At 37.6% G+C, this 27,064-nt stretch overlaps 1 protein-coding gene across 1 annotated transcript; it reads right to left on the bottom strand.

Moving 5' to 3' along the window:
- Positions 1–61: 61 nt before the first annotated feature.
- On the bottom strand, positions 62–27,064 carry NOC3L (NOC3 like DNA replication regulator). The gene is made up of 21 exons (XM_068961497.1): positions 26,976–27,064; positions 25,552–25,759; positions 22,973–23,105; positions 21,956–22,113; positions 21,308–21,361; positions 20,114–20,244; positions 18,927–19,088; positions 18,461–18,554; positions 16,316–16,491; positions 15,783–15,911; positions 11,643–11,774; positions 9,212–9,292; positions 8,768–8,868; positions 6,490–6,562; positions 6,341–6,404; positions 6,183–6,254; positions 5,664–5,845; positions 4,278–4,406; positions 3,502–3,599; positions 1,248–1,332; positions 62–901 (listed from the first exon to the last, which is right to left on the bottom strand). The coding sequence occupies exons 1-21, from the start codon at positions 26,982–26,984 to the stop codon at positions 773–775; spliced, it is 2,400 nt and encodes a 799-aa protein (XP_068817598.1). The 5' UTR covers positions 26,985–27,064; the 3' UTR covers positions 62–772.

Raw genomic sequence — 27,064 nt, forward strand, 5'->3', positions numbered from 1 at the left:
GTGTCCAGCTCTTCGCAATCCCATGGGATTGCAATCCCATGTAGCCCTCCTACTGCCTCGGTCCACGGGATTCTTCAGGCAAGAATACTGGAGCCGGTTGCCAAGGCCTCCTCCAGGGGATCTTCCGACCCAGGGATCAAAACCGCATCTCTTACGTCTCTTGCACGGGCAGGTGGGTTCTGTACCACTCGTGCCACCTGGGAAGCCCAAAAGACCCTCACTGGATACCTTTTATCCTTAAGACAGAATGGTAACGTCTCAGCCTTGTTTTTTTCCACCTGGAAGGGATTTTTCCCCTTTCAGCCTCCAGAACATGTCAGAAAATATGAAGGACTTCAGAGAGACTGGAATCACACTCAAACTTTCCATGAAAGCAACCATGATGAGCACTCATTCTTTTTCCCATATATCAAATTAGGTTACTTCTTGAAGTTTATTGTCCAGTAAGAGCCAAAGAACCTGGTATCCAATTGCAAGCTGTTTTTCCTTTTCTCAAAAATTTTCATAAATATATATACACTCAAATTTAGAATGTTTCTCACTTCCGTCATGGTGGTGCAATAAAAATAGATTTATTTGGTTATAAAGAGTAATTGACTGGTAAAAAGCAATCTCATAGTCTTGATTTTCCTGTGCGTATTTTTAGGATTGGGGCAGAACCCTGTGCCAGGCAGAAGACAATTCCTTCTCCTCAAGATTAACAATATATCTTTATGTACACCCGCACAAACACACAAATATGCGTGAAGTTCACTGACTCTTCATTCTTCTACTACCGTAGTGATTTTTCCAAACATTTGGTGAAATCCAGAGGCAACTGAGTAGCAACTTGACTGCAATGTCTTTTGATCAGTTGATTTAACTCTTCATTCAAAAATGAATCCCCTTGTAAAACTTTATCCTGAAAAAATATTAGAAGTATGAGTTAAAAGTCTGCTTATGCTGTAAGCAAAAGACAAGCCATGAGCTAAGCTAAAAATGGCAACAGCTGACATCAAAGCAGCACATGAAACGTAACAATGACAGGGGCTGCGTCAGGTCTTGGATATGTTAGCTAGTCTACACCGAATGAACAGTCTCCTATCTCCACAGGGATCTAATCCCAGAAATTCACCCTACCATCAACTCCTAAACATGAAAAAAAAAAAAATCCACCTAGAAAACAATTTAGCAAGTTGAAATCAGTTACTAAGAGACATTTAGTTTTTATTTCATCTTTTGAAAAAATTATGAAAACTATCACATACCTTCCTTTTGGAGTTTGAAGATTCAACAGGAGGATTGAAGGTCATTGCTGCCATGCTATAAGCCTCAAAAAGTTCTGCAGCGGATCTATAACAAACATAAGAAATGTAAAGGCACCAATCTATCTGTATAACTTGAAAAGTTAGATTGTACCCAAAGAATTAGATCTTACCCAGAGAAAACAGTTTGTACTCAATGTATACTTCTTAATCTCCCTCACCTACTTCTCTCCTCCTAACCCCCTCCTTTCTCGCACCACCTCATTGTTCTCTGTATCCATGACTGTTTCTGTTTTGTTGGTTCATTTGAGAGTGAAATCATACAGTATTTGTCCTTCTCTGACTTATTTCACCTAGCATAATACCTTCTATGCCCATCCATGTTGTTGCAAAGGGCAAGCTTTAATACCTTTTTTTCATGGCTGAGTAATATTCTAGTCATATATACCTCACTTTCTTTATTCATTTCAGTTCAGTTCAGTCACTCAGTCATGTCCGACTCTTTGCGAACCCATGAATTGCAGCATGCCAGGCCTCCCTGTCCATAACCAACTCCCGGAGTTCACCCAAACTCATGTCCATCGAGTCGGTGATGCCATCCAGCCATCTCATCCTCTGTTGTCCCCTTCTCCTCCTGCCCCCAACCCCTCCCAGCATCAGAGTCTTTTCCAATGAGTCAACTCTTCGCATGAGGTGGCCAAAGTATTCGAGTTTCAACTTTATTCATTTATTGATGGGCATTTAGGTTGCTTCCATTTCTTGGCTATTGTAAATAATGCTGTGATGAACTTAAGGATGCATATATCTTTTCTAATTAGTGTTTTTGTTTTCTTTGAAAACCAGCAAAACACACATATAAAATAAGTCCTAAATCCCCATATTATAACTTCATTATCCAACTAAATCCACCTCAGATAGTTCTGGTATACACTGATAAATATAAGCCTGAACAAAAAGAAGGCTGAGCAAAAGACCTCAAGTTTAATGTGATCAAATCCCAACTCAATCAGTTATGTGAAAGATATGCAACTAAGTGTTAAGTTAGTCATGAGAACACAAGGCATGGAGTTATCTTCCATGGATTTCCAACAGTGTAATTCTTCAGTTTGCTTGGATTGGAAGCCAGGAGAGGCCAATCAGGACAGAATAAATGTCTATACCCTTGGATGTAAATGAATCCTTAATGATCTAAGACTGAAGAAGGGCAAAGGTTAACTCTATCCTACCCAGAAGGCAAAGGGTTTATAGGAAATTACAGTTTATACCTCATTAAGAGAGGTGGGTAGCTGACTATTATGATGTAAAGATACAGATCTGTTTTATCATCTCTCCCAGTATTTCAAGAGAGGCTGGAAATGTGATTTTTAGGTGAATCCCCCCAAATTTTATAATATAGCAACTAATCAGACTTTTGTCCAAACACTGAAGAGGCCAGAAAATCTTGTTTTCAGGCCACCTGTCTGCGGTCTCTGATTAAAGAAACTAGTGGGGCTGTCCTGGAAGGGGAAAATGTACAGCACAGTACTAATTCTGAGGGTGGGACTGTCACAAAGGTGTCTTCTTTTCTATAGAATGAAGTATTTCCTAATTGATCTTGTGTGGGGGTGGGGGGGGAGAAAAAATAATTACTGCTGTTTCAACTTCTTTGTAGTTTTTGAAATTTTTCAGAATAAAAAGCTGTGGGTAAAGAAACTTCTTTTAGGAGGACCCCCTTTCCCCATCTGGAAGAGAAAGATGAACACTATAAGTGCCAGTCCAGATTCTGACTGGTCAGGGGACACAAAAGGATAGTTGTCAGGGCTAACAAGAGAAACTGCTGCCTTCTAGGTGGCCGGGTTCAAAGCACTTCTCTCTGCTTCCTCGCTTCTCCCTTTCTGGTCCTAGCAGAACCATTCAGAGGGGGAAAAAAGGGAGTCTGGTTAGACTCAGGGATCTCTGCATAAAGCAAACATGGCATCATCTTAGTACACGTTGAACCTAAATAATAAGCACCTGGGATTCACTATTCTTTCTACTTATCTGCATGTGTGAAACTTTTTATAACTAAAAAAAAAAGTAATTATTCAAAACAAACCAAATCTCAGTTAGCAATGTTTTCTCCTTAGAATAACTCAAGAATATGAAGTGGACCAAACCCAGATGACCAACTGACCACTTTCCATTTTGAAATCTATTACTTTGTAAAAAACAGATTTCTCATAGTCAAAACAGCTATCAGCTAAAATCTGTAGTTATATAAGGTGACGCTAAATACTACCTTCGGCTCAATTCTGGTTTGAGCGCTTCCGAGCCTTCTGAAGGAGCTCCGGCGATGAGGTGAACGGCGAATTTCTGCACTATGGGATGGTAATGTCGCTGAAAGGGAAAGAGGACAACCACATTTTACACGGGTCAGTATAAGACACAAGCCACAGTTGAATAAACACCAGTTTTTCTAAAAACCACAAATGCATATCTAATTCATTAGAACCACCTACCCACAGAAAGAACAGTATCTTTGCTCACAAGATTCCAATACAAGTCTGATGACCAAGCAACCAAGTGAAGTAGCTTAGTCTTGCTTTTACAGTATGAAAAGGAAAATCAAAAGGCAATTTCTCTTTCAGAGTAAAAACAGTTAGTTTACAACAGGTTTCCTGAAATGTATTTCCACTTGAATGCTACTGTTCACACGATAGGGTCACAACATAGGTGAAACCCTCTTGAAACTGGCAGGCTTCCAAAGTCTCCCTGGATAGGACCCAATACAAATATGCCTGATAATGAATCTTCTATTTTGAATAGTTCCAGGGAAAGATTTCAGGAAATCTCACCCTACAATACTGTCACCATTTTCTGCTTCCTTAGAAAAATGCATCTCAGCACCTTAATAGCAAGAGCAAAGTGAGATGTGGAATATCAAGACAGGAATTGTACGAAAGGTAGTCCCAAAACAAAATACGTTAAGTTCTTTGGCAATTATAACTACTTGGGAAAAAACTGAAAAATATTTTTCACAAAAAGGAAAGGGCTAGGGTGGGGGGGCCCTCTTACCCGGAGTGCATGCAATTCCCAAAGAGCGGTGTTCTGAGCATTGCAGTACTCGGGTTCATCCAGCTCCGGAAGGAAAACCCCACTTCCCTGAGATTCATTGTCAAGCAACAGGTCTGTTTTAGGGAAAGTCTGCAAAAATGTCACATAAAAAGAAGGACTAATTAAAACAATATTATTAATTTTAAGGATGCTATTGGATTCTGTACTTTTATTTCCATTTAAACATAATTTGGTTCTATAATTACATAAGAGATAAAAGTACATGTACTTTATACCTAGTTTTAATTTCTGCAATTTAAGTTTGCTCCATAACAGAACAAAAATTGCAAAAGAATATTTTCTTAGCTTGCTTTGAAAATAATTCATTTCATCTTGCAAAAGAAAACAGATATTCTTTCACTCAGCAACCCCACTTTTAGGAATCCTTTTTATACAAATAATTACATTAGATACACATATAAGAATATTCACTATAGCATCATTTATAATAGCAAAGAAGCAAACAACTTACATCCATCAAAAGAAAAATGCAAAGTATAAAAGCCAGATTACTTAAATTTCAAATTTCAACTCTGCAACTTACTAGTAGTGTCACTTTAGGCAAGTTTCTTAATTTCTCTGGACCTCAGTTTTTCCTATCTATAAATGAGAGAAATAGTAGCTACTTCAGAGTTGCTATGAAGATTAAGTGAATTAATTTTTGCAAAGCATTGTAACAGTGCTTTCACACAGTAAGAACCATGTTAAACCAGCAGGCATTAACAAGACAAAGTAGCTGTATTTTTACTGACACAAAAATGTGTTTGCCACCAGTAAGTGTTAAAAAGAAAAGTTGTAGAACAGAAATGTATATTATAATCCCCTCTCCATTAAAAGAAAAAAAATTCTGTTTGTGTGTGTTTAGGACTTCCCTGTAGCTCAAATGGTAAAGAATCTGCCTGCAATGCAGGAGACCAGGGTTCAGTCCCTGTGTTGGCAAGATCCTCTGGAGAAGGGAATGGCAATCCACTCCAGTATTCTTGCCTGGAGAATCCCATGGAGAGGAGCCTGGTGGGCTACAGTCTGTGGGGTCGCAAAGAGTTGGACATGACTGAGTGATTACCACTTGTGTGCATTTAGCGTACACATTTATATATGAGTTTTTTAAAGTCTTCTGGATGGATACGCACCACCTGGTAAAAATGGTTATTTCCGGAGAGTGTCAGTAGGGGTGGAATATATTCCTTTCATAATTTTACGTACTTCTTTTATTACCTAATCTTTTCACAATTATGAATTACTTTTATAATTAAAATAATAATGTAAATGGGGGAAAAGACATACATCAAACAAAATACCGTTGTTACATAGCAAGAACTATACTCTATTTCTTTGCACCCTACTTACATGCATTAATATTCTGTTGGTTGCTAAAATGCCAATGCTCGAATTTGGAAGCACGTGAAGAGCAAGGGTACAAAGGCGCTTGATGAAGGCAAGGGCCCGCTGTTGAGAAACTTGCTTTCTGCGTTTAGTCAGCATGACATCAAGACACTGGAGGACGGTCTCAACACCTTCATTCGTAGCACCTAAAACAGCAGATAAGACCCTTCAGGGCTGGTCTCAACCCTTTTTCATTCTGCAACTTCACTGAACTTGAAAAATCTCAGATGAACCTGTCGTACCTGTCCCACATCATTTCCCTAATTGATGAAGCAGTGATACCCTGCCCATGTATTGCTCTGAGTTGGAATTCATCTCCAGTCAATTCCGAAAGTTTTCTGAAATACAGATGTATGGCACTGGCAGGCCAGCATTTTATGTACCAGCTCCTATTTCTCAATTCTCATTGACTAGAACTGCAGTCATAACATATTTTTAAAAGATAGAGATTTATTAAAGACACATTATCTTAAACATACATACCTGCATGTAACTTGAACAGTGTTTTGTAAAGATGAGTATAGAATTTCATTGGATCAATATTCAGAACATCACCTTTGAAATAACAACAAACATCAATTAGGTATGTTATAGCCTCCACAAGCCAAGACGAACAAAACTTGGTCAAGAAACTATCTTACCTTGCCCAGAAAGAATATGAAAAGCAGTCTGGGCACAGTGAAGACTTTCTTGATAGCTTAAGTCCTTCAAAAGACAAAGACAAAAAAAGGATAGTAAGAATAACTACAATTTATATCTTAAAAAGTAATTCATTAGTAGAGTTACTTACACCAGACTCAATGAGAGAATGTAGAACTACTAATAAATCATCAAAAAATTCCACATTGATAAGGTGAGCAAACCTAGAATTAAACAAAATTTGGTTAAAAGGTAATGTAAACATAGATATAAAGAGCTTAAAAATTAAACTTGACTTGAAAACCGTGTTTTTAATATTACTTGTTTCAAAATGTTACCTATGCTAGAGATGACAGTGATTATATTTTTCATTAATTCATACTGGCCTCTTGGACAATTCATCCACAACTAGACACTATACTCAGCAGGAGTATATGAGGCACTTAACAAATTAAATATATTTCAAAAATACTCCTGCTCAGAGAAAGAAGTTGCTAAGAGCAAACGACTTCTCTGAGACAAGCTGACTAGGTGCCCAAGCGATGTTCTAAGTAACAAAGGAGTCATCAGTTATAGCTTCTAGGAAAATGGGGCAGGAAGAAGGAAGAAAGGAAACATTTTGCTATTAATAAGAAAACAAACCCTAGGAAAGCTTAAAATAAATGTTGGACCTAGTGTCCAGCTCAGGCTCTTCAATTAATTACCTACATAATCCTAAATTCTGGCCTTTTATTTCTAGAAATAACTGAGATCACTCAACAGAGTTAAAGAATCATGTGAGCTACTGTCAGCGCACTCTGACCACTATAAAATGTTAGGCACTGAAGTAGTTCAAGTCAGGATATCTCTTCAGTATTAGTGTAAGAGCCTTTGACACTAAGTAAATCTTAGAAGGAAAGACCTTAGAGGGCACAGATTCCCTGTGCATTGGTACAACCTTTTGGAGAAGTAATACAGCAAGAATTATCAAAATTTTAAATGAACATATTCTTTGACCTTCAATGTACACAAGTACATTGAAGCTATTTCCAGTGTAGCACTGGGGACTGATCAAATAAAGTATTATATATCCATAAAATGGAGTATCATGAACCTAAAAGTGGGTCTGAATATACTAACAAGGAAGGATACCCAGAATAACTGTTTATCAAAAAAAGAAAAGTTACAGAACAGTATACATTTGTGTAAAAGATTCAATCTATACGAAAGAAGGTAGGTAGGCAGATTTACATACTGGTAAAGGAAAGAAGGGAACTTATGATCTTTTAATTTTTAACTGCATTATTTGAATTTGTATTAATAGAGTATTAGTAAGAATTTGTTTAAAAAAAGAAATTGGTCACTGAAAAAACAAACAGGTCCTCCCTCATGTAATAATACCTTCTCTTTGAATCTCTCACTAACCTCTCTTTCAATGACAAGAATCACACTATCTTATGAGGCAAAGCATTTCATCACCAAACAGCTCTAGTCATCAGGAAATAATTTCTTCTATATTGAACAGAATCTGCCTTTTCTCTATCTTTCAGACATTAGTCCTATCTCTAAAGCTGGGCTGCCAAACAATGGTAGCCACTGGCCATCAGGCATTTGAAATGCGGCTAGTCCAAACTGAGATGATATGCTATAATGTAAAATATATACCACTTTTTGAAGATACATTATGAAAAAAGGAATGCCAAATATCTCATTAATGTTTAACACTGACTACATGTCAAAATAATATTTAGATAAAATAAATTCAGTAAAATATACTTAAATGATTTCACTGTTTCTTTTTCCTTTTCAATGTGGTTTAAATTACATATGTAGTTCACACTATATTTCTATTAGATAGCGCTGTTCTATGGGACAATATCTCAAATAATTGTAGAAAACTATTATGATGTGGAGAAGGCAATGGCACCCCACCCCAGTACTCTTGCTTGGAGAATCCCAGGGATGGGGGAGACTGGTGGGCTGCCGTCTATGGGGTCGCATAGAGTCAGACACGACTGAAGCGACTTAGCAGCAGAAACAGCATTATGACAACCATAACTCTGGCTCACATCCCACAACAGGTTCATCAGGGCTCACAGAAAAATACAAAAAGACCTATCTTAAGAGGAACAGATGATACAAGACTAAAAACTGACTACAGAGCAGAAGGAAACCAGAATTAAGGGATAAATCTTAGTGACAGTGAGAACTGAGTAAGCAGGAGGAAAGAGTTAGTGAAGATTAAAAAAATTAAAGGTTTGAGATGAGAAAACCAAAAAATGTGTAGTGTTACGAATAGTTTCAAGGACAGGCTAGTAACAAACAAAAAAGGAACGAGAACTGAGAAGGACACGAGGTTATCATTAGTGAGCCCTGTTTAAAATTCATGAGTATTTTGGTCTTATTTATTTAGAAAGAATTTAAAAGATTTCAACCTACACAGCCCTTACTTGGCAAGACCTTCCAAAACTGCTGGCAAGAGAGGTGACCTCTGGGCCTTCTTCAGTATTCTGAAGTAGGTCACAAACACGATGTTCAGAGTCTCCGTGTGCTGCGAACAGACAAATCGACTTCAGCGTAACCTAGTACACTTTCTCCCAAGTTACCGAAACTATCACTTTTGAATGCCCAGTCTTTTCTGTCTTTTCCCATCCCTCCTCGCTATTCAACCTTAAGAGTTTCAACCAAACAGAATGAAGATACACATCCTGTTATTTCCTAAAACTACCATCATCAATCAGATTAACATTTCCTGCATATCATACACATAAGCCCCATGAAGCAAACCAAAGTCATATAACTGTAAGTTGAAACAACGTCTCTAGTTAAGATCATTTAACAAAAGCTTTTTAAAACCTTTTTAAAAGCATAAGAGAATGTGTGAAATCACCTACCAGTTTAAGTTTTTTCTCAGTACTCTCTGAAGCTTCTGCCTCCCGAAGTTCTCTCTCTAGTTTTTCTTCTGCTTTCTTCCACTGAAAGTAGATTTTTTAAAAAAAGATGTACCACTGAGTGAAGAAGCTAGCTTCAGAGATGCATTATATATCAGTATTATGAAACACATACAATACCACAGATTGTCTACAGATACAAATACAAGCAAAAATAGAAAAACATGGATAAGAAACATATGCAAACCCAATTTATGACAGTGGCTGCCTCCGAGGAGGAAGGCAGAAGAATGGGATTGGAGAGAGGAACAAAGAGACTCCACCTCCATCACCAGTGTTTTCTTTCTTTTCAAGGGAAAAAAAAAAAAAACCCGAAGTGTATTAATACTTGCTCTTCAGAATTGTAAATACATGGGATATGTTATACTACTCTCTGTAACTTAAATTCTATTGTTACTCTCTGTAACTTAAATTCTTTCAAAAAGAAAAAAAGACATGCTCAGCCCAGAAAGAATTCTTATTGTGAAATCACGTAAACGTGGAAACCAGTCATCAACAATACTTCCCAAACTTATTTACATACAACGCATAAAACTAGATACTAAATATACAGAAATTCAACAAAAGACCAATCTTTTCCCACTCCCTCCTGCTGTAAGAGCAGCAAACAGTGGTTGCTACATTGCCTGAGACAAAGGGGACTGACTCAAGTGAAGTTGTTAAAGATCTGCTAAGAATCTCTGATTCCCCATGGTAGCCACATACATGCTATTTCTAACAGGCATGTCCCACCTACATTAGGATAGTGTAGTATAAATAATTTAAATATTAACCTTCATTTGTTAACAATCACTAAGTCTATTTTGATATTTCTGTCTTTTTACAAAATTTATTTTTTAACTAAGGTATAATTGCTTTAAAGAATTTTGTTGTTTTCTGTCAAACGTCAACAAGAATCAGCCGTAGGTATACATGTGTCCCCTCTGATATTTCTGTCTTGTTTTCAAAAGTTATTCAGTTCAGTTCAGTCGCTCAGTCGTGTCCGACTCTTTGTGACCCCATGAATCGCAGCACGCCAGGCCTCCCTGTCCATCACCATCTCCTGGAGTTCACTCAGACTCACGTCCATCGAGTCCATGAGGCCATCCAGCCATCTCATCCTTGGTCGTCCCCTTCTTCTCCTGTCCCCAATCCCTCCCAGCATCAGAGTCTTTTCCAATGAGTCAACTCTTCGCATGAGGTGGGTGGCCAAAGTACTGGAGTTTCAGCTTCAGCATCATTCCTTCCAAAGAAATCCCAGGGCTGATCTCCTTCAGAACAGACTGGCTGGATCTCCTTGCAGTCCAAGGGACTCTCAAGAGTGTTCTCCAACACCACAGTTCAAAAGCATCAATTCTTCGGCGCTCAGCTTTCTTCACAGTCCAACTCTCACATCCATACATGACTACTGGAAAAACCATAGCCTTGACTAGATGGACCTTAGTTGGCAAAGTAATGTCTCTGCTTTTCAATATGCTATCTAGGTTGGTCATAACTTTTCTTCCAAGGAGTAAGCGTCTTTTAATGTCATGGCTGCAGTCACCATCTGCAGTGATTTTGGAGCCCAAAAAATAAAGTCTGACACTGTTTCCACTGTTTCCCCATCTATTTCCCATGAAGTGATGGGACCAGATGCCAGATCTTTGTTTCCTGAATGTTGAGCTTTAAGCCAACTTTTTCACTCTCCAAAAGTTATTAGACCCATTCAAAGATTTCATTCCTGGAAATGACTTTTTATTTTGTTCTTAATAACCCATTTGGATAACCTAATAAACTGTTTAGAAATGTTTTGAGAAGAGATCATGATGATGCTGGTGGTGGTGGTAACCAACGTTTACATAGTACACCCAGTGCTGTACACTCCGTTAAGTGGTTTTCCTATATTATTCTATTTAAACTGAACAGTGACCCCTGCAAGGCAGAGCTATTATTAGCTCTATTTCTCAAAACACTAAAAAAAAAAAAAGAAAGTTTACAAAGTCCCATAGCAAATAAATAAAAGTCTGGAATTTCAATCTGGGTTTCAAATAAAAAGCAACAGAGAAACAAGATTCAATTAAAACCTATTTTGTTGCCAACTTCACATGAATACACCCTTTCTTTTAAGGAAGGGATCTGTGTTATCACAACAAATATAAGACGATCTTAAAAGCCAGCATGGCAAGAAAAAGCCAAAGGATAATAGACAACATGGCAAGAAAACCTTTTCACCTTTTGCTCTCTTTGCTAATAAATTGTCAATTACAGTTGATTTCATAAAACATTTCTTTGCAATAACTGGGGAAAATAAAATCCTCTAAATATATTTATATTTATGACTTAACTATGATTTTTACCTGTGCCTAATTGATTTTACTCTAAAATCAATTAAAACCAAAAAGGAAATCAATCAAACCTTTCTCTGCATTCTTGATAGAGTTTTTCTCTTTTCCTTGAAAGTCATGAACTTTTTCGGTTTATTGATATCCTCTGTATCTTTTTTCACTTCTATTTCTTTGATTCTTAGGCACAAGAATGTTTTTAACATCTGTTATTGAAAAAACACAAATACACAGCTTAATATTTATATTGCTCTCAATACTTTAAACAGAATAAGCATTAAACAATGTTATTTCCTTCCTTCAAGCTTAAAAAAAAAAGATCCAAAAAACAAAAGAACTTTGCAACATCTTTTATCACATTTTACACAAAGTTCTATTATCTTTTTGTTAAACATATTCAGTAATTTTTGTCTATGATTGGACACTAGCATTGTCTAAATACACATAATACACACAATGTGGCCCTGGTAGACAGGACTGCAAGAGCAGACAGGCCCAGACAGGCTGGACCAGCATGGGGGCAGAGGATGTTTTAGATATCTCTAAACCAGCTCTCATTTCCCAAATCAGATTCAATTCTGCAGTTAACAGTTCTAATCTTTTTCCCCCAATAAAAAAATAATATGAAGACTAGTGTTATTCATTTTAAAACAACTTTTTTTAAGCCAGTGGTTTTCCAAATATCACACTCACGCAGAGGGCTTGTTAAAACACAAACAGCTAGACCCCATCTCCGAAGTCTCTGATTCAGCAGGTCTGTCATAGGGGCCCAGCTGATGCTGGTCCAGGGACCATGAGTACTACTGCCTTAAGCCATTAAAAAAATAAATCATAAACTAATCCAGAAATTGATGTACTGTGTGCTACAGCGGCCATCCAAATACAAAGACAAAGGGGCTTAAAATCCTACGCTTTCTGGGGAAGAAACCACTCTGCTGACCACAGTTAGAGCAGCAGTCTGTGTGTGTGTGCTGGGGGCGGGGCGGGGCAGGGGGTGGTGGTTGGAGAACTACAGGTCTGTATTATTTTGAAATTCTTATACATACATTTGGAAGAAAGCTGAGAATTTCATTTAAAGTGTGGAATGGAAGCCAGGAAGAATGAAAAGCATAAATACTGCACCTGAAGTCATTCTAGGTATCAGAAGATTTTAGTATTTTGTAGGTATTCTGTGTTCTCATAAAATATCTCCAGGGTATCTTCCCAACCCAGGGATCGAACCAGTGTCTCCTGCACTGCAAGTGGATTCTTTACCTGCTGAACCACCAGGGAAGGCCCCTCCCCAAATAAATAACTCCAAATCAAAGAAAGCAGCACATGGTCCCTTACTAATCTTTGGTAAAGGAACCAAGAATGCACAACAGGAAAAGGACAGTCTACAAAAATTGGTGTTGGGAAAACTGGATATCCATACACAGAACTGAGACTGGTCCCTTATCCTACCAGTCATAAACATTAATTCAAAATGGATTAAAGACTGAAATGTAAGACCCCAAACCATAAAACCCCTATAAAAGAAAACGCAGGGGCAAGGCTCCTTGACACTGGTCTGAGCATTAATTTTTTAGATATAACACCAAAAGGATAGGCAACAAAGCAAAGCAAACAACTGAGACTATATGAAACTGAAAATCTTTCACATGCAAAGGAGACCACTGACAAGATGCAATGGCAACCTGCAGGTTGGGGGAAAATATTTGCAAACCATGTATACGGTAAGTATTCAAAATACTAAGGAACTCAAACAACTCATAGGAAAAAAAAAATAACCTGACTTAAAAAAGAACAAAGAACCTAAACACATATGATTTATGTATGTCTTCATACAAAGAAGGTGAACAACAAATGACCAACAGACAAATGAAAAGATGCTCAACAGTATAATCATCATAGAAATGAAAATAAACACGGCAGTGTGATACCGCCTCACATCTGTCAGAAAGGCTATGGTGGCTCAGCCGGTAAAGAGTCCACCTGCAATGCAGGAGATCCGGGTTTGATTCCTGGGTTGGGAAGATTCCCCTGGAGAAAGGAGTGGCAACCCACTCCAGTATTCTTGCCTGGAGAATCCCATGGACAGGGGACCCTGGCAAGATACAGTCCATAGGGTTGCAAAGAAGTCAGACACGACTGAGCAACTAAGCACTCAAGCATGCACTCAGTGCAGTTAGGAAGAAAAGGAAACCCTTGTGCACTGTCGGTGGGAATGTAAACCGATACAGCCATGATGGGACAGTATGGAGTCTCCTCAAGAGATTGAAAACTACCGTTATCACAGGATCCAGCAATCCCTCTTCCGGGTATATATCCAAAAGAAATGAAATCAGTATCTCAAAGAGATACCTGCACACCCATGTTCACTGCAGCACTGTTCACAAAAGACAAGATATGGAGACAATCTGCATGTCTGCTGGACAGATGAATGAATAAAGCAAACTGTGATAAAGTGGATGAGCCTGGCGGACATTATGCCAAGAGAAATCAGCCAAACACAGAAAGACCAATACTGTATGATCTCAAGAAGTGGTACACACAGAACCAGAGAATAGAATGGTGGTTGCCAGGGGGTGGAGGAAATAAGGAAACTGGTCAGTTATGCGGTGTATAAGTTCTGGGTATCAAATGTACAGCATGGTGACTACTGTTAATAATATTCCATCATACACTTGAAATTTGCTAAGAGGATAGACCTTAAATAGTCTCACCACAGAAAAACAGGTAATTATGAGAGGTAATGGATGTGTTAACCTGACTGTGGTAATCATTTCACAATGTATACATACATTAAATCATCATGTCATATACCTTAAAAAAAAAATCACTGTAAAAACTATAAATATACAAAACAAACAAATACCAAGAAAGTAAAGAAAGCAGTTTATATTCTAGCATCGATAAAATAAAAGTGTTTCCTCACATCCAGTTTTATGTTCAAGCCGTATTATCTACTTACTCTAAGATTCTGAGTAATATTTAAGCCCAATATTTGTAATTTTAGCAGTTCAGCAAAAATGATCAGCTTTGGAGGATGAAAAGGGTTTGATGACAAAGGAAGACTTCAAAGTTAAAAAACAGTAAAAAATTAAATTAACAAAGATATCTAAGGCCCAAAGGAAGAAAACCATAAAACTTCACTTAAGAACATAAAGGTAAGATACTTCATATTCTTGAATACAAAAACAAATCAATTCCATAAAATAATTAAAATCCAAAACTTCTATGAAGCAAAAAGACCACAATACAAGATTAAAAGACAGCAGCAAATATTTGCAATTTATATAGCAAAGATTTAATATGCTTACTATGTAATGTAAGCTCAACAAACACAGACCTTTCGTTTCTTTTGTTCACTACTTTATCCCTAGGACCTAGAATAGTGCCTAGTGCATAGCTTTTATTGAAATAAATGAGCATTTTAAAAATTACTAACATATCATTAAGAAAAATATCTGAGGAAAAAATCTGGCAAACAATACAAACAGGTAAAACATTCAAATGACTAATAAATGTATGAAAGGAAGCAAAACCTTACTAAGAAAAATGTGTAAACAAAATAAACAATCTATTAATATACAATTTTTTACCCACCAGACTAACAAAGATTAAAGAGTGAAAATACTCAACATGGGGTAGGTTGTAGGGAAACGACACTCATCACTGGTGGGAACACAAGTGTTCAAATGTTTTTGGAGGACAATTTGATTTTCTCTCTCAAATATTTAAATGTATACACTGTTGGACACAGTATCGACACTTAAGAAATTTAACTCACAGAGTATTCACACAAGTGTGAAAAAATAACATGGCCAAGATGTTTTTTTCCTATGCTGACTGTAATAGCAAAAATCTAGAAACAACTCAGCCGTCCCTCAAGTGGGGAATTACATATTCACATAACGGAATACTAAGGCAGATGTTCAAAAGAATGGGATAGCCCTTTACATAAATCCACAATCCATAAAAACTCCAGGATAGTTTCCATTGTATAAACCCATTTTTTTATTTTAAAATATAAACAGCATGTCTCTATCTGTATACATACATGTCTATGATAGAAGGATACACGCCAAATTGTTACGAGTGGTTACTTTGGGGGAGTACTTTCACTTCATAGTTTATACACTTCTACAAAAAATAAATGCTTCGTAAGAACTGAAAATTAACTTTCTACTTTAAAAACAAACACAATGCGAGGTGAGAAAAGAAAGGCTTACCTCTGGCCTAACTTCGTAATTTCTGCCCTTCACATAACCAGATATCACTTTAATTACACCCAGCGAAGCTTGGCCTAATTTATCTTGCTTAAATAGTTTCTTTACTGCTTCACAACACATTTCAGATATCTGAAAAATAAAATGTTACACTAAACCAGTGTTTCTCAACTGCAGCAGTACTGACATTTTGGGCCAGGTGATTCTTTGTTGTGGGGGCCCGTCCTATATGTTGTTTAGAAGCCTCTCTGGCCTTTATCCACCAGATCCAGCGGCAACAACGCCTTCCTGCCACCACCACAGTCGTGACAACCAAATGTGTACAGACACAAGCCTGATGTTCCCCGGAGGGTAAAACCAGCTGCTACTCAGAATCGCTGCAACAAACTTATTTTCAAACAATTTTCTTGAAGAGACAGTATTTAGTGGACTCCATTTTAGCAATAAATAAGAGCTCCAAAAGAATTTTGAGAGAGAGGAAAAAAATAATCACATGGTCTTGGATTTTCTGTTAAGGAAAAGCAAAAGCAACCCACCAATTTTGACATGTCATTCATGAGAGGGACAATCAATACAATGATGTTGTTGTGGAAGTTGAAATGAGGCAGGGCCACCAACAGCTCACACAGGCTCTTCACAGCCACCTCTGCCAGTCCTTTGTAGGCCTTTAAGGAAACCACATTACTTTTCTTCAGCTTCCTTTGCTTCCAGTCTAACAAAAGATAACTGGAGTTACTTTTTACTCACTGGTTAAAATTTCAATTAATGAGTTTCTTTTACACTAACAGGCAATCATATGAAAAATCAACATACCATCTGAATTCTTAAATAAGAGTTGTCTACACTTAAGACACAAGTACAAATGTTATCACTAACATTTACCTACCATCATTCATCTTCTGACTCTCCCCACAATTACAAGAATCTTGGATCTTACATCATTTCCCTGGGCTTAGTGCTAATGTTCATTATGGTAACTTTACCCAAGAGGTCCAGAAGAGGTTTAACTTCTTCAGAATAACTGATGATTCACAGCACCATTTTTCTAGAAATATCTACACACATACTCTGTGCTGCTGCTGCTAAGTCGCTTCAGTCGTGTCTGACTCTGTGTGACCCCATAAGATGGCAGCCCACCAGGCTCCCCCGTCCCTGGGATTCTCCAGGCAAGAACACTGGAGTGGGCTGCCACTTCCTTCTCCAATGCATGAAAGGGAAAGGTGAAAGTGAAGCCGCTCAGTCGAGTCCGACTTTAGCGACCCTGTGGACTGCAGCCCACCAGGCTCCTCTGTCCATGGGATTTTCCAGGCAAGAGGACTGGAGTGGGGTGCCACTGCCTTCTCCGACATACTCTGTAATGTACTGTAAGAGTATCTTGAATATACGAAAATATGCCAAATTTTTTTTCTAAAGTAGGTTCCACACCTCCCTCTTCATCATACACAGCCAGATGAGAAAGACGGTGACTTTTTTTTTTTGACAGTGACTTTTTAAATTTTAATTAATTAGTTTTTCAGTTGTGCCGCAAAGCATACAGCAACTTAGTTCCCCTACCAGGAATCGAACCCGTGCCCGCAGCAGAGGAAGCATAGATTCTTAACCACTGGACCACCAGGGAATTCCCCAAGTGCCTTTGTTTTGAACTTGCTTCTCATAAATGTGATTTTTCCTCAAACGGACTGCATTCACCATAACTAAGAACAATATTTTCTATTTACTTAAAACTGACAAGACTTCATAATGGATGGATGAATGGATAAACAAAATGTAGTGTGTACATACAATTGGATATTATTCAGCCTTAACAGGGAGGAAAATAATGACACACGCTGCAACAGGGAATAATCTTGAAGACATTATGACAGATAAATAAATGCTAGTATGTAGGTTCCAGCTGGGATGACAGAGCACAGAAGCAATATCCACGCCACGCACCCCATTCCATGTCCTTACTGGGCCAACAGATTCAGCTCTGTTGCAGCTGAGATGGCAGCTGGGTGATGCTTATACTCAGCACTGAGTAAAGGAGCCCAACTGAGTCAGATGAAAGCTCCTTGCCTTGGCAAGAAATCTCTTCCCTATTCATGTCAGAATGATTCCTATGCCCTTTCTCCTCTGAACGAAGAGAAAGCAAATATTAAGTCCATCTTCAAGGCACTCATTACATCCAATCACATTATCTTTCTCCCCTGACTATTCCTTCCAAATAAGAAACAGTATAATAAATTCCAACCATTCATAAATTCAAGAAACATACAACTATTCACTAGGTACAGGACTGCAGCAATGACAATACTAGTCCTGATAGCTGATAATGCACGGTGTCTAGTACAGGCACTATAGTCCCACTTTATACCTATAAACTAATTCACTTCTCACAACAATTCGATGAGATTGGATTGTTCCTATTAAAGAAAAGCATCAACATACTATTAAAGAATAGTACTTTAACTATTCCTATTCCCATTTTATAGACAGAAAAACTACAGCACAGAGAGGTTAAGTCCTTTGCCTATCACAGGTATTAAGAGGTGAACCAGAACTTGAACTCAGGAAGTCTGACTATAGACTCTGTTCCTCATCATACACTATACTGACTCAACACACAGGACAGAATACAGAATTCACCTTCCTGATGAGAGCTCAGTGTGCTACACACTCTTAGGATACTTTTAATATACCTTTAATCATTTGCTCCAGATTTTCCAAATAAAATTTGTATTGGCTAACCAGGCCTTCTTCAAATTCTCTTAATTTCTGGGTTTCTTTGCGGATCTAAAGAGACCAAAAAGATCATTTTCTTAAATCAAAATATTAAAATCCATTTTTAAATTAGCACAAAATATGAGTACCCCCCACTATTTCTCCCACCTCTGCATGCTCAGTTGTTAAAGTCGTGTCTGACTCTTTGTGATCCTATAGACTGTAGCCTGCCAGGCTTCTCTGTCCATGGGGTTTTCCAGCAAGAATACTGGAGGGAGTTGCCATTTTCTCCTCCAGGGTATCTTCTCGACCCAGGGATTGAACCCACATCTCCTGCATTGTGGGCAGATTCTTTACTACTGAGCTATCAAGGAAGCCCTTTTCCTGTCTCTAGCGAAGCAAAGTTTTCAGCTTATCTTGTGTAGTAGTTATATCCAGCATTACCTTGGTGGATTTTTCTGCCTCTGTTAATGGTCGTATTTTATATGAAGGAGTAATGTCTTTAAATAACTCCATCAAAGAAACTATCACCAGCTTTCGAACAGTAACAGCCACATCAGGATCCTGCTCCATCAGCATAGAACGTAATTCTTTCAATTTTTTAATCTGTTAAAGAAACAACATATAAGGCTAGAGAAATGGCAAGATAATTATGAACAAAAGAAACCCACCACACATCTGGCACAATAAGTGGAATTCCACAATGGCTCACAGTCTAGTCCAGCCACGCACAACTCCAGACACTGCTCACATTAACAACACATAAATCACTAAAGTTGTAAGTTCATCAAATTTTTGTTAAAAAAGCAGTTAGAAAAAATAGACTTTAAGAAGTTTACATTAATCTATTTTTAGAAATTCTTTTTTTATTGATTTTCTTTTTTTAATGATGCTAGCTACCTTTTTAAAAATTGAAATATAGTTGATTTACAATGTTTCAGGTGTACAGAAAGTGATTCAGTTATACACATACAAATATATATGTATTCTTTTTCAGATTCTTTTCCATTATAGGTTATTACAAAATAATGAATATAGTTCCCTCTGCTGTACAGTAGGTCTTTGTTACTGATGTATATTATATAGAGATTATAATCATCTATATCTGAATCCCAAATTCCTAATTTATCCCTCCCCCACCCCTTTCCCCTTTGGTAACTGTAAATCTGTTTTCTATAACTGTATCATTTATTGAGATTCCACATGTAAGTGGTATCGTATGATATTTGTCTTTCTCTGACTTCATTTACTCAGTCTGCTAATCTCTAGATCCATCCATGTTGCCACAAATGGCACTGAGTTTTCTTAAAACATGTGTGTCCTACTTCCCTAAAAATACTTTCTGAAATATACTGTCACATACATCAATCAAGTATAGTCCAATATCTTCATTTAGAGATGAAAAAATAAGACTCAGAACGTTCAAGCAACTTTTCTAAGATCACAGAAGAAACAAAGTTCAGATTTGGATTAGGCTAAGGTTCTATGTACTCTCCTATTTTAATTCAGTTACTACCATTTTGTTAATGTCCTTCCTTTCTGTGTGTGCTTACAGCTAAGAAGAGAATCTTAAAAGATCAGACTATTACACCACATAATGTGAACAGCCTAAGGAAATTAGTTATACTCACATTACTTTCTGGGTCTGATAATATGGCAGATGCCAAAGCTGCAATATGCATTTTCCTCTCCTGCAGCTTCTTCTTCCTCTCAATTAAATGTTCTTCTAATGTCAGCTCCTTAATGGGCTTCTCAATTGTCTCTGAAATAGATTAGGTTTCACCTCTTAAACATTTCTTTATTTACAAGTATCCAAGAATCTTAATGATTAAAATACTTTTCTTGTAGTAAAAAACAACCATAATGATAGCTAACTTTTACCAAGTACTTGCCATGGGCCAAGATTACTATTAATACATATAAATCTCTCATCAATCACATGAGGCAAACACTATCATTAGCCTCATTTTGTAGATAAACTGAGGCAAAGAGAAAGTAACTTGCCTAACTTCAAATATCTGGCAGAAATGGGATTTAAATCCAGGTAGTCTGATTAAGAGTTCTTATTCTTAAGTACTATGCTAACTGTTGCTGTTGTTTAGTCACTAAGTCATGTCCATCCAACTCTTTGTAACCCCATGGCCTGTAGTCCACCAGGTTCCTCTGTGGGCTTTCTCAGGCAAGAATATGGAACAGGTAGCCATTCCTTTCTCTGGAGGATTTTTCTGACCCAGGGATCAAACTTACGTTTCCTGCATTGGTAGGGATTCCTTGCCACTGAGCTATAAGGGAAGCCCACTGTGCTAATAATCCCACAATAATTCATACAAATTAAGAGAAAAAACAATCTGATTTAGTTTTTAAAAAGTACAAAACATGCTCCTCTGTTTTCAACTCTATGCAAAATACATCTACCTTAAGAAATTTACATGGAACTAGATTTAACAAACACGCAAGCATAATCTGTTATAAGCCTATGAAGGATGACCCAAAACAGTTAAAATAGTTGCCCCGTAATCTCATTTACACTAATAAGGTTTGCTAAGACAAAGTAAAATTTAAGAAGCTTGTTTTATCACAGATTCCAAACCAATATAGTTTCAAACAATAAATAAAATTTTCCATAGGAAGGGCAACAAACAATCAAATTACACAAGGTGAGATTTTCAAAGTGTGGGAAAATGTTCAAAATGACCTTGAAATGGCCAGTACTCCAAAATGCACATTCCAGCTTGTATCTAAAACTAATTCACTATTAAGTTAAAAAAAAAAAAAATGTAATTCTCAATTAACAATTTAGTAACTAGAAAGATGCATATCATTACCTTCCTCAGGTTCCATCTCTTCTTGATCCTCTTCGTCTTGGTTACTGTCAATAACTATATGGAAAATATGCATATTAAAAATGTGGTAACATACATAAGTTGTAAAACCACAAGGCAAATCAGGAAAGTGATTACCATAAAACTCAGGAAAAGAGTTACTTTTGTTAGGAGGGAACAATTAGTGATTAAGGAGAGCAGAAGGGATGTTTCTGAGTGCTGGCAGTATTTGTTGCCCAGATGGTAGCTTTATGGGCGGATTTTTTTGATAAACCACATAACTTCACATCTTTGATTCCCCGACTTTTGTGTTTTATTTCACAAAAATACATGGAAAAAAAAAAGGCTAAAAAAGGATGACTAGTATGTTTCTAATTTTAGAAACAAAAAAATTAAATACTCCAAAAACAATCATCTTAACCTTGCAGCTTCAGCTGTACTCACAGTACAATGGGCATAATTGTACTATGAGATAATCATTTGTATTTCCAGCCAGAATTGTCAACTTTGCTCTATGACTAACTGTAGCTATCCTGTTTTGTAGATATGAGTAAAAGTCAAAATAAAATAAATTTTGAATGAGAAAATTTTGAACGTGATATTAGTAAGGGACCAAAATTTTAACCTAATACACAGGCTGATCAGATTCACCTGGTTTCTCTCTGGTCTGTGGGATTATACCACTTTTATCTTTGATAGGAAGTAAGTGAATCAGTTCCTTCTCAGGCGCAGTTTGCAGAGTTCTTGGTATTTTTTCATATTTATCTATAACACTCTCATGCTTCCGTTTCTTGACGTGAATAGGCTCACTGCAGGAAAAAAATTCAATATTTTTAAAAAAGAACTTAAGAGACTTATCATTTTAAAAGTACATAAAAATAAATCACTAACCAAATCTTTAATAGGCATAAAGATATTAGCAATTAGATCAGGAATATAAGAGGTATTTGTATAATAAAATGAATCATATAAAGCCATAAAACTATGGCTTACATTTAGTTTTCCCTTTAGTGGCAAAATAAAGGTGAAGTTACAGACTTTTTTTGGTGAAGAATATTCCACAGAGGCAACGTGGACATCGTGACAAATGTTTTACTTTCCCCAAAAACTTCAGGACATAGCATAGACTTTGGACTTCACCTAAGTTTAAATTTCAGATCCATTATTTGTGACTATGGGAAAAGTTTCCTTTCTGTGAAACAGAGTAATACCTACCTGATATGATAACACGGAATAGGAAATGGCAACCTATTCCAGTAATCTTGCCTGGAAAATTCTATGGACAGAGGAGCTTGGCAGGCTGTGGTCTATAGGGTCACAGAGAGTTGGACACGACTGAGCAACTAAGCATGACAGGGTAACAGTGACTGAGATGGGTAACATGGCCATGAGGATCTCGGGGCTGTTTTGCCTCAAACAGAGAATAGCATACTTCACTATTCAGACTCAAAAGAAACAAAGATATATACTAAGTAAAATTAGCTTTTTTTCATGAGCTAATTTTATTTACGAAATAAACAGAATAAGGTTTACAGAATAGGGTTTACAGTTTACAGACTCCAGTGCTCACAGATGAGCAGCATCTTGCACTAACCACCTGAGTAAAATTCAGAACCAAGTTTTTAAGTGGAAAGGATGCGAATGACTGTAATCTAAATGAAGTATTACCTGGAAGAAATGTCTCTCGTTAGAAAAGATGCTCTTTGTCCTAAATCTTTCATTAACTGTAAGTCATCTTCATCCATCATGTCTAAAGGAAGGGCTTCCTCCTCTTCCTCTTCTTCCCTCTCAACCCTTTTACCTATTCCAAACAACAACAACAACAACAAATCAGGAATTAGTACTGGAGACATAGAATCCTGTGTTTTTGTGTCTACGATAGGAAAAGCTTATGTTTTTCAACCACCTTAGCCCAGTGAGCACTACTGCCATGTTGGGCAGGACAATTCTTTGCTATACTTGGTTGTCATGGATGAGACAAAATGCTAGCATCTCTGACTCCTTAAATCTAAATGCCACGAGCATTCTTAACACCAGGTCACTTACGCCAAGCCTAAGAATTTAAAAGACATCCTAAATTGGTTAAATTTACATGTAAGTGAAAAATATGCAGCAGCTTAAAAAAATTTTGAAGGAGGAAGCAATGATAATTGTGTCACCTGCTGCATAGTTCTTGAAGATCATATAGCTAGAATATGGCTCTACCTCAGTCTCAACAACTGTATGATATTGTATACCTTTATACCATTTAACAATTCCCTGCTGATGAACATTTTGATTATTTTCAAAATAATTTTTTTTTGTCCATAATTAGTGAAAGTTGCTCAGTCGTGTCCAACTCTTTGGGACCCCATGGACTCTACAGTCCGTGGAATTATTTAGGCCAGATCACTGGAGTGGGTAGCCTTTCCTTTCTCCAGGGAATCTTCCCAACCCAGGGATCGAATCCAGGTCTCCCACACTGCAGGTGGATTCTTTACGAGCTGAGCCACAAGGGAAGCCCAAGAATACTGGAGTGGGTAGCCTATCCCTTCTCCAGCACATCTTTCCGACCCAGGAATTGAACCAGGGTCTCCTGTATTGCAGGCGGATTCTTTACCAACTGAGCTATAAAGGAAGCCCCTTATGGTTTCCATATTTTTGCCATAATTAACCATAATTACCATACTGCCAAATATGCCGTATATGCCATAATAATTGCCATAAATTAACAGTGTTGCAATGAACATGCTTGGGCATATATACTCTTAGAAAATATTTTCAAATAATCATAGGATACATTCCTAGCAGTGAGATCTCTGGGTCAAAGGAAAGTCTATTTCTTTTTTCTTTTAATTCTTACTGTGCTAGTTCACATATGAGTTTATGTGTACATACATATTTTTCTCCTTTTTACTCAGCTGGTGTAAGCCCATCTTACAAGTGGTGATAACCTATAATTTCAAGAGGGTGGAAGCTCCAATATACATGACTTTTCATCTTGCTTTTTCAAATTAAAATTCATTTTATAGACTATTTCATGTTAGAACATAAAAAGTTTCCTTCTTTCTTGAAACATGTTTCTTTCAGTTTCTAAGATATATACAATTTAAGTCTTCTTCCTAATTCTCTGGCTCCACCTCAAACCACATTACAGGTTTTTCTACTCACATCTTAAATGCTGGCGTTCCTTAAAATTATTTTCTGGGTTCTCTTATTTTCATGTTACACAGTCTCCATGGTGATTTTAGTCAAGTCAAAGGCTTTGATTAGCATCTATATACTAATAATTTGCAAAACTATTCTCTCTAACCCAGGTCTTTCACTTGAACATTATACCTATACCCAACTCCCTAAGAGACTTAATTTAGATGCTCAACATGTAAGAAGAAAGACATTTTTTACTTTTATTTTTAAAATATAATACCTAACATATCATGCTTTTTAAATTCTTCTGAAATTTAGATAGATCTTTAAACATATCTAACTCAAGCAAGGCCTGTTTTTTTTTTTTAAAAATAAGTGAAGTACCTGGAGATTAAGTGACAGACGAAGGCCACACCACTAGTAAGAAACAAAATCATGAGAAAAGCTCAGGTATCCTGACTTCCAGTCCCATGCCCTTTTATACATCACAATAGCATGGCTGCCAACGGATCAAATTAAACAGGTCAGGGTAAGAGAATGAGATGTGCACAGGAAGAAAGAAAAGTCAGATATAGTCAAATATTAATACCCTGAAAGTACAAGTTCTGCTGTAGCCAAATGGGTCTGACTCAGAATGATCATATTCCTTAACTGTTTTGAGTACTTGGGAGTTTTTGAAGAGGGTGACAAAAGAATAACCTTGACAATTACAGCTCAATTTCATTCCAAGTGAAAAGAAAGCCAGAAGTTTAGAAAACTAAGTGATACTTGGCAACACTGTGAAGAATGCATTAGAGAAAAGCAATACTCTTTCCTTAGCTAACTGCCAGTGAAATGGGAAAGTGGTAGCATTGGAATGCCCAAAAGTTATTTATGGTTTTTCTTAGTTTGTTTCCCAAATATGCACTGAAAATCTTCAGATCTGCTTTCTAAACAAACTAAAAGCAGAAGCTGGGTCTCTTTCACCATGAATACTGCATTAAAATGTTTTCTCATAGTGACTGAAACATACAGGACTACGATCCTTCCCTAGGAGTGACGACTAAAAGGCAAAGTTATTGCATGAAGAATATTTTAGAACAAATCAGTAGAAACTGGAACACAGGAATGTTTTCAGTTACCTGGTCGTTTTTCCTTTGGGTCCTCCAACGGAATGGGTTTCTTAGACACAGCATCTTTTACAGCTTGCCTTAGTTTCCTCTGCTCTTTACGGTACTTCTTGAGAGTGCTTTGTTGTTTAAACTGTTTGTTTTTTAGCTTGTTTTCAAGTTTGACTTTACTAGTTTTCAACAACTTCCGAAAGCTTGGAACCTGTTTTTTATTTCTTCTCTAGAAAAGAACAACAGAAGGGGCACTGAATACCCAGAAAAATAAATGACTTTATTTTTAAAATCAGGTTAAAAAGAATTGATTATTTCATTACGCCAATTCCACAGTTTTAATGTCTCACAGTCACGGGTCTTGCGGATAAGAGTTAAAACCATACTATGGCATTAATCCTACAGAACAGCGCCAGATCAGTTGTTCAACGGGAGGTTCTCACAGTGAGCAGAAATCACAGCGGTTCAACAGGGTCTAAGACTCAAAAACATGTGAAAAACCACTGAGTTAATGGTAAATGGTTATTCAAGGCTAGCTTAACATTTGTAGTTTGGCATACTAAGATTAAAATGTTGGCTGTCTTTAGCAATAACAAGTGATATTTACATATCGCTTAACTGTTTACAAAGTGCTCTAACATATTACCGCCAACAGCCTAGATATAGTGACTGCTGTTATATTACTGATGAAGCTACAGCTTAAAGAGATCAAGACAAAGACCCTTAAAAGTAAGGAAAACAAAACTGAACTCGCATGTGGATTACAATTTGCTTTTCTATATCCTTACCTTTAGGAAGAAAAAAAGAAACAAAAAGACTTAGGTCCCAAGACTCATAAACTTATTGAAACCAGGACCGTTTCTCGTCTGTAAAATAACGGGTTCAAAAGATGGTCTTGAAGAACTCTTCAAGTCTGACACCTTATGAACTCAAGACTTCGTGCTAGCGCCATTGCGGCCCGCTGAAGCCAAGAGTGCACAGTGGGTTTTAGAAGGAGCCAGGTCTAAGGGAGAGGAAGCTGACAGCGCGGAGAGCCAAGAGGGAGCCCTGCTGCTGCTGCTGCTAAGTCACTTCAGTCGTGTCCGACTCTGTGCGACCCCACAGACAGCAGCCCACCAGGCTCCCCCGTCCCTGGGATTCTCCAGGCAAGAACACTGGAGTGGGTTGCCATTTCCTTCTCCAATGCATGAAAGTGAAAAGGGAAAGTGAGGTCGCTCAGTCGTGCCCGACTCTCAGCGACCCCATGGACTGCAGCCCACCAGGCTCCCCCGTCCTTGGGATTCTCCAGGCACGAGGACTGGAGTGGGGCGCCATCGCCTTCTCCAAGGAGAGAGCCCAGGGAGCCCCTGATCTAGGCCACTGCCGCCGCACCCCATACAACGGCAGCGACTCTGTGATCCAAAAGGGTCCTAAGCCGCGGGGACCAGGCTTCTGAGGACACTTACGGCCTTCATCCTTAAGTGTGCAGGGTACCCCGGCTGGACAAATTCACCAGTGACAGCAGTAATGCAGGAATCCCGAACCCGCAAACACA

The sequence above is a fragment of the Capricornis sumatraensis genome, chromosome 23 (assembly GCF_032405125.1).
Source record: "Capricornis sumatraensis isolate serow.1 chromosome 23, serow.2, whole genome shotgun sequence".
Taxonomy (NCBI): domain Eukaryota; kingdom Metazoa; phylum Chordata; class Mammalia; order Artiodactyla; family Bovidae; genus Capricornis; species Capricornis sumatraensis.

Excerpts from the sequence above, each read along its gene's own strand:
- NOC3L (XM_068961497.1), bottom strand. Across the intron at positions 18,555-18,926 it reads AGGCAGAAAAATCCACCAAG|ATCCGCAAAGAAACCCAGAA; the intron begins GTAATGCTGGAT and ends TGGTCTCTTTAG. Across the intron at positions 1,333-3,501 it reads AAACCAGAATTGAGCCGAAG|ATCCGCTGCAGAACTTTTTG; the intron begins GTAGTATTTAGC and ends TGTTTGTTATAG.